At 41.8% G+C, this 8,715-nt stretch overlaps 1 protein-coding gene across 1 annotated transcript; it reads left to right on the top strand.

The window, feature by feature from the left end:
- The first annotated feature begins 2,176 nt into the window (after window positions 1–2,176).
- Window positions 2,177–6,006, top strand: LOC115112518 (high choriolytic enzyme 1-like). Its single transcript, XM_065011843.1, has 6 exons — window positions 2,177–3,738; window positions 3,863–3,908; window positions 4,048–4,105; window positions 4,281–4,995; window positions 5,113–5,194; window positions 5,304–6,006. The coding sequence occupies exons 4-6, from the start codon at window positions 4,911–4,913 to the stop codon at window positions 5,506–5,508; spliced, it is 372 nt and encodes a 123-aa protein (XP_064867915.1). The 5' UTR covers window positions 2,177–3,738; window positions 3,863–3,908; window positions 4,048–4,105; window positions 4,281–4,910; the 3' UTR covers window positions 5,509–6,006.
- The last annotated feature ends 2,709 nt before the right edge of the window (window positions 6,007–8,715 follow it).

Below are 8,715 nucleotides of genomic sequence, written 5' to 3'. Positions count from 1 at the left end.
TCCCAATCCACCAGTTGAATTATTTTCACATTTCGTCCTATGAGGAGGATAATCTGGCAGTATTGTTGAATGGATTCTTATGCTTGGAAATGATTTGAGTGAATGACACAACCATCGTATGTCTGGAGATGAATATAAAATGTGTCTTATGAAATGAGAACACATTTTCGCATTACAAATCTTACCGAAGGTTACATTTTAAGACCGATATCAAGACCTGCATTGGTGAACCATGCCCTTTGAGAAACAGAATGGTGACTTACTGTAAACCAGTGAACAAACAAGCCACAAAATTACCCCAGTACATCTGTCACATGGGAATAACAATATTGGTACTTCCTGGATATTATTCTGCACATTTCTAGCCGGTAGTAAGTCTCTAAATTTGCACTGATAACATGACCTTAAAGCCCTGGCATTCCAAGAAGTGGTGTACGGGAACCATTTTATATAGAGTACGTTTCCTTCAATGTAGTGACTGAGTTGCTTTGCGATTTACATTGGACTTGGGTGTTGGTTTGTTGAACCAAAACATAATGAGAACAAACATGGCGTTTACAGTAATGATGTTTATTGTATGTAAACTAATTGTGACATCATTTTATTGTAAGGGATGTATGTCGTGAAGTTGATGTTTGAATGTTAAAGTTCAAAAACTTGAATAGAAGTGTAAAAATTGTGAGAACCGCATAACTACACCATCGTTTTCATACATACACTGACTATATGCAATGTTAACACCTGTTCTTTCCATGACACTGACCAGCTGATGTTAAAACCACTCAATAAGTGTAGATGAAGGGGAGACGGGTTAAAGAAGAATTTCTAAGCCTTGAGACAATTGAGACGTGGATTGTGTATGTCTGCTATTGAGGGTCGTCTTAACTTTGGGTTGAGGGTGAATGAGCAAGACAATGTTATTGCTTTTGAAAGTGGTATGGTAGTAAGTGCCAGGCGCACCGGTTTATGTTAAGAGCTGCAACGCTTAACAGTTTCCCATGTGTATAAAGAATGGTCCACCACCAAAAGGACATCCAGCCAACTCGACACAACTGTGGCAAGTATTGGAGTCAACATGGGCCAGCATCCCTGTGCAACACTTTCGACACCTTGTAGTGTCCATGCCCCAACGAATTGAGGCTGTTCTGAGGGCAAAGTAAGGTATTCCTAATGTTTAAATTGCCATGTACACCAAGTATACTAGAGGAAAGTTATTGTTTTGGAGCATATCTGCAGACCTTTCTATTTTGGCTGCACGTGTTCAAGTCTGAGAAGAGTGTTGTTGACTATGAAGTGTAGGCAATTGAAAACAATGATGTATCTAAATCATTACATTTACATTTACATTTAAGTCATTTAGCAGACGCTCTTATCCAGAGCGACTTACAAATTGGTGCATTCACCTTATGACCTCCAGTGGAACAGTAGTGCATCTAAATCTTTTCAGGGGGAGGGGGGGTGAGAGGGATTACTTTATCCTATCCTAGGTATTCCTTAAAGAGGTGGGGTTTCAGGTGTCTCCGGAAGGTGGTGATTGACTCCGCTGTCCTGGCGTCGTGAGGGAGTTTGTTCCACCATTGGGGGGCCAGAGCAGCGAACAGTTTTGACTGGGCTGAGCGGGAACTGTACTTCCTCAGTGGTAGGGAGGCGAGCAGGCCAGAGGTGGATGAACGCAGTGCCCTTGTTTGGGTGTAGGGCCTGATCAGAGCCTGGAGGTACTGAGGTGCCGTTCCCCTCACAGCTCCGTAGGCAAGCACCATGGTCTTGTAGCGGATGCGAGCTTCAACTGGAAGCCAGTGGAGGGAGCGGAGGAGCGGGGTGACGTGAGAGAACTTGGGAAGGTTGAACACCAGACGGGCTGCGGCGTTCTGGATGAGTTGTAGGGGTTTAATGGCACAGGCAGGGAGCCCAGCCAACAGCGAGTTGCAGTAATCCAGACGGGAGATGACAAGTGCCTGGATTAGGACCTGCGCCGCTTCCTGTGTGAGGCAGGGTCGTACTCTGCGGATGTTGTAGAGCATGAACCTACAGGAACGGGCCACCGCCTTGATGTTAGTTGAGAACGACAGGGTGTTGTCCAGGATCACGCCAAGGTTCTTAGCGCTCTGGGAGGAGGACACAATGGAGTTGTCAACCGTGATGGCGAGATCATGGAACGGGCAGTCCTTCCCGGGAGGAAGAGCAGCTCCGTCTTGCCGAGGTTCAGCTTGAGGTGGTGATCCGTCATCCACACGGATATGTCTGCCAGACATGCAGAGATGCGATTCGCCACCTGGTCATCAGAAGGGGGAAAGGAGAAGATTAATTGTGTGTCGTCTGCATAGCAATGATAGGAGAGACCATGTGAGGTTATGACAGAGCCAAGTGACTTGGTGTATAGCGAGAATAGGAGAGGGCCTAGAACAGAGCCCTGGGGGACACCAGTGGTGAGAGCGTGGTGTGGAGACGGATTCTCGCCACGCCACCTGGTAGGAGCGACCTGTCAGGTAGGACGCAATCCAAGCGTGGGCCGCGCCGGAGATGCCCAACTCGGAGAGGGTGGAGAGGAGGATCTGATGGTTCACAGTATCGAAGGCAGCCGATAGGTCTAGAAGGATGAGAGCAGAGGAGAGAGAGTTAGCTTTAGCAGTGCGGAGCGCCTCCGTGATACAGAGAAGAGCAGTCTCAGTTGAATGACTAGTCTTGAAACCTGACTGATTTGGATCAAGAAGGTCATTCTGAGAGAGATAGCGGGAGAGCTGGCCAAGGACGGCACGTTCAAGAGTTTTGGAGAGAAAAGAAAGAAGGGATACTGGTCTGTAGTTGTTGACATCGGAGGGATCGAGTGTAGGAAAATGGTATTTATGGTTTTGCTATGTTTATTCCATAACCAAAACATTGATATTTTCAAAATTGTTTTATTTGAAGTATTAATTTATCAAATGGATTATGGTGTTGACAAAATTGTGATAACCCCAGAGACCTGGGCCAAATACATATCTTTGAGGTGCACCTGATTTAGCTTGAAGTTTGCAATGTTGGTACTATTCCATTGGAACTTTTCTTCATGGCCAAAATGTGTCAAGAAGTCAAGTATTTGACAATTGTATTTGACCCAGGTTTGGCTAACCATGATTAGGGGAGATCAAATTATTATTTCAAACCTATCTTGGGAGGCTACAGTAGCCTGCACCTTACCAGATGTTTTGACTGCTGAGTGGTTATCTACCTGGCTTCCAAGGAACCATCACTCTCTCACTCTAAACATTTTCACGCGATACTGACATTATCTCGAATGAATGAGTTTATGGTTAAGCTTAAATAGATGATACATTTCTACTTTGCGGCATCTGTGTTTAAAAGCAGAGGAGATCCTGCTTCACTTCACCTGCAGTTTTTCCTACATCAGGTAAGTGCTTAACTGCTCTTTCTAAAAGGACGATGCTAGTTCCATATTACCCACGCTATACTTTTAATGCTACTTGACTGAATTTGTACAATGTTCTTTCTTTGTTCAACATTGGAGGTATTGGATGTGTATGTTTTTTATTTTTTACATTTGATTATATCTGAGTAATATTGGATAGTTGAACGCTTGAATGTCTTAAGAGACAAATTTTGTATAAAATAAGCATGTTTTCTTTCCGGTCTTCGATTAAGAGGGAAAACACTTTGACCAGAGCACCTTCATCATGACTTGTCTTCATGCTGAGCCTTACCTCTGCACTGCTACGTGCAGTAAACTGTCATCCTCTGGTGGTAAGACATCTAACAAAGTCGTATTATCATAGGAATAGCATTTCAATATGAATATTATGACTGCTTCCGCTGCCATACTAAATAAATTGCATGAGTGTTTTATTTATTGCAATTATTTTTGCAGAGTTTGAATGAGGTGGCAACTGGAAATGAGGACATGGACACCTCAGGTAGGCCATGAATCCCATTTTCTTGTTATGAGAAGACTAGTTAAGACAACATCTGAAACATTAATTCAACCTGCTACGTGATGCAGTTATTATACGATGATTATTCTAGATTGCCTTTAATGCTTTGTCTTTGGTACAGATACATTTGACAGTGATCTTGACGTCTCCGACGTAACTGAGGCAGCCAACAAACTTGGGTAAGATCTTGCTTTAAAGAATGTGTATTAAATCTATTGGATCTTGTGTACACTATGCTGTCCAAAGCACAGACATGTTTTTATTCAAATTTCTATTTCTATGGTCCAATAATAACACAAGGTGAAACCATGGCAATGGTTGGATTGAAGTATTTACCATTATTTCCTACCATAGGCATTGACAGACTGATACATTCTTCCTATTTGGAGATATTGCTATGGAAACTGGGGTTCGGAATGCTTCTCCATGCACGGCTCGAGATTGCAAGTGGCCTAAAAAGGCAAGAATGGGGTTGTGCCTGTGTATATCTCCTCTTTGTATAGTAAGTGTATTTTTTGAATCAATTTTGTATAGTGGCCATTCACACCTAACTTTCATTATGGTCGCCTTACTGCTGTCCAATTTAAAGGGTCCTAAATTCAGTGCGGTGAAAATGGTCTCATTCGTTCTTTACAGCTTTAGAGGAGCAAGATATCATCATAAAATGACTGATCTCCTTCCACCGGTCTACCTGCATCCAATATGTGTGGTGGAAGCGGCATCAAGATTATTTTGTATTTCCACCCTGGAAATGGGTGTTACAAGTAGACGTTCAAGTGAAAAGGGAATTCGTATAATGCAGATTTGTCTCCAGTCGTTGTCTTTCCTGACACAGTACTGTTAATATCGAAGATCAGACTGCCTGTGTGCTTTGCTCCTTGTCTCTAAGGTGCTGGTCATATTTGGGACGTCGAGGTGGTCAAGCAGGTGATCTCCTTACAGCAGCGTGGCTGTGTCCATCATGGTGCAGTCCAGCATGAAGACATGCATGCTCTGGGCTTCCACCATAAGCAGAACTGCGGTGACCGGGACAATGATGTCACCGTTGTCACAGAGAACATCAGCAAAGGTAAGAGGCCTCCACCTTCACTTTGTTTTAGAGGTTGCTAATTTGTTTCTATCGTCAGACTGGCAATACTAATGTCTTATCGCAGTGAAAAATGTATCTCTACATCTCTTCTTTTAGGCAAGGAACACATCTTCAGAAAGGTGGAAACCAATAATTTGATGATTCCGTATGACTACACCTCTGTGATGCACTATGGAAGGTCAGCTTCTAGGACTATCTGTATTTATTCAAGCAAAAATAAACCTTCAATCTCCCACCTACAGGTATGCCACAGTTGTACATGTACTATGCAATGGTTTGTCTTCCAGGTATGCATTCGCTAAAGGTTATGGTAAGCTGCCAACTATCATTCCAAAGCCAGACTGTAGTGTTCAGATCGGAGGGGCCCGACAGATGAGTCGCCAGGACATCGTGAGGGTCAACAGGTTGTACAACTGCAGAGAGTATCGGGCTTTATTATATTATATCTTACAATGGAAAATACATGTTTTCTTTCAATCGTGCGTTTCATAACATGAGAATAAATGTGTTTTTTTGTGTGAACTTTGTCAACACTGCTGATGTTGTGCCTTTTTATGTTTTGTTTTGTATGTTCACCCCAATAGGAGGACACTTGAATAAATGAATTTAGAAGACTACATCAGATATTTCAACCAACAACTATTTGAAATAAAATCAAATGGCAGCTAATCAATTAGCTTTCTGGATGAGGTCAAATTCACTTTGCACAATACTCATCGCTTTATGTTGTGTTGTGGATGCTTCACCACCCAGTTGGTTGCAATTCTTCTCTCACCCAAATGTTTAAAAAAAATTGTTGTCTTTTTGACACTGTTATAGATATTATTTTGGGTGATTGTGAGACATTCAGTACTCAATGTTCTATTGCGTTGGTTGTGTGGTTAATGTTAATGTGATTTCATATCCTGTGTTTCCCCCATTTATTAGCATTCAGAATCTTGACGGTTACTACACTGCCTTCATATTTGCTCAATAAAAGCTCACTGTATATATGCCAAGTGACAGTGTATTTGTTACACTAGGTGGCATCAATCTCATGTATAGTACATACATTAAATAAATAATGTATAGAATTCATTACCATTTGGATAGATTTTGCGTCTTCCCCTACACCTCCAATCAAACTAGTAACTTTTCTACTAAAAGATGAGCACAATGTGTAAGGTAATCTAGTGAGTGCATATACCACACACATACACAACAAATGGGTGTCAGACATGAATAAGCCAAACGTCCAACAACAAAAAATCTAGAATCCGTACATCCAAGTATCCAGAAATATACTGAAACATGTCTGCCTCATGTTCCAAGAGTAGAAACCGTTCCCTAGAGAACCAGCCACCTCCAGGTAAATCACACTGTCGGGATCTGTCAGTGACTCACTGGTGCCATCACCAACCTGATAATTGGCTTTGTCAAAGCTTTGTCTCACATTCGGCGACGGTTTAGGCGGAGGCAGCAAATAAAATGGGAAACGAGTCAAGTACTGTACCCACACAGGACTATTTAAACCTAGAAGAACAGGGACAGTAAAAAGAAAACATTGCAACAAATACAATTGGCCTTTTTTTAATGTGTGCAGCTTCTACGAGTTGTATGGGCTTGTATAGTATAATGTTCCTCCACCGTAGATGTATTTTTAGAGACGGGTATGTGCTCGTTCAGTAGATTGGACACAAAATGTGACGATATCGTAAAATCATGGCACATTTAAATGTGGTTGCGTTACTGCTGTAAGCTATGGCAGGAAGCTTTGGAGTGAGAGCTGAGCTTAGCAAGCCTGGAGGAGTTGGGCAGCCCGCAGTCCCCGTTTACTTTCAGCTTCAACACCTCCTGCTCGGCTCCGACTGTGAGCTGGAGAGGAGGGGTGTCTGGCACAGGGATTGAAAAAGTGGTTCAAAGCACAAGCAGAATGCTCATCCATTGAACTGATAAGATAACTTTTTATCTTCCTTCCCTTGCTCCATCTCTCTCTCTCTCTCCTTCCCCCTCCTGCTGCTCTTGTTTTACTTGAGTTAAATTACTCAACACACTAGCAAATAAATCTTTATATGAGCTCTTCTCACTCCATGCTCTGACATTTTTTTTCCTTCATGCTTTGAATTCAATTTTAGGTGCAGTCATGCTCAAACATCAACAAAAACTCCCCTGCAGAGCTGGAGATGACATTTTAGAGGTGTGTGTTTGCTTCTTAACTCTTGCAAACATTCTGTAGACTAAGTAGTGTCAGTATTTACTATTAATATACACACCAATGGCTCCAAGGGTCTAATGAACTGGCCTGTATTTGTCCTCTAATTATTTACTCTGAGGAAACCAGTTGAATTTGATATTATTTATGATGATGACAGGCTGCAGTTCCCAACATTATAAAGGATGACCATATAGGGATGCATGGGGATAGAGTATTTTGAAACCTCTAGGTGTCATGATTCATGTACTCACTTCCCATGTGATCAGTGGCAGCTTACATTTGCATATGCCAGTCAATTAATATGCGATTTAATTCCATTATCTAACCAGGATGATTTAGGTTGTGTGATGGTTACAGATGGGCAATGGAGGAAAAAGACATAAAATGACAAATTTAAAGGGATTACGGTAAGTGGCACACATGTTCAACATTCAGTACAATTTTATAATAGGCACAAATTATTCAGTTAGTTAATCTAGGTATTTGCCATTTTTAAATTCTGCTTACAGCCATCAGGTTTTTATAAAAGCTGCTGACCTAACTCCATGTGCACAGGAGTAGCCTTCAATCCTCCCTATGTGCCACTGACCCGCATGAGTGTCAAAACCCCACATACACATGAATAATTGAGAAGTTGTATTTTTGGCCTTTGAAGATATTGGATGTCGAATGGGTACCGTATGCTAGGCCAGCGCTATAGACAGCTCTCCTAGTGACACAGCTTGCCAGCTTGTAGCCCTAAAAAAACAGAAATGAGTCACTGGTTCGTTCAGCCATTCCAATGGGGAAAGAATAAGGTTTTGGGTTAAACGCTGGGGGAAGAAAGGTCTGAGGTTAACACAGGCAGAGGAGATTTCTTATACCTTTTTGTTCTATGATATATCAGTGAGGTAACATGACTTTTATGAATTATGACACCTTGATTTGTTATTACACAAATGCTTTAAAATTCACAAAGTGGTGTTAGCTGATGACGATTATCTCATAGACAAAATGTATAAGATCTAAGCCTGTGTTAACCACAGATCTTATTTTCGCCGTGTGTATCCAAAATCCTACAAAAACTCCATTAATTTCCCTATAGGTTTTGTAAAACGAGCCATGGTGGCATTTGTGCCGACAAAAAGACGCCATTACTAATTGTTCTCTATTGTTTCCTGAATTACAAGTAGTTCATTTTCTTTAGAGAAAATAATGCAAATCACTTTTTGAACACATACTGTAGGTAATCATTGTTATAGGAAATGACGGAATTCTCTCCCACTAAAAAACAAGAACCTTATATGAGAGAGATTTTTATTAGATTTTTTTACAGTGCACCAAATAGGAATGGGGGGTTGTGATGAGGAGCACCATGAGGTTGGGTAGGGACCTCTTTCTACCTCAACCCCCTTTTTCTCCACGCTTCATGAGTTTACAGTGTTGAACATCACATGAGGAGGGGTCTGTGAAAGACGGGACACATGCTCGCTCTGAGTGGGTGGGAGTCAGGAGTGAGAATGAGG

Source organism: Oncorhynchus nerka, linkage group LG27 (assembly GCF_034236695.1).
Source record: "Oncorhynchus nerka isolate Pitt River linkage group LG27, Oner_Uvic_2.0, whole genome shotgun sequence".
NCBI lineage: Eukaryota > Metazoa > Chordata > Actinopteri > Salmoniformes > Salmonidae > Oncorhynchus > Oncorhynchus nerka.
This window is presented reverse-complemented; position numbering and strand designations above follow the sequence as displayed.

Bases quoted from the DNA above. Each gene is read 5' to 3' on its own strand.
- LOC115112518 (XM_065011843.1), top strand. From the start codon at position 4,911: ATGCATGCTCTGGGCTTCCACCATAAGCAGAACTGCGGTGACCGGGAC. The intron at 4,996-5,112 runs GTAAGAGGCCTC...CTCTTCTTTTAG, and splicing joins CACAGAGAACATCAGCAAAG to GCAAGGAACACATCTTCAGA. The intron at 5,195-5,303 runs GTCAGCTTCTAG...TTTGTCTTCCAG, and splicing joins TCTGTGATGCACTATGGAAG to GTATGCATTCGCTAAAGGTT.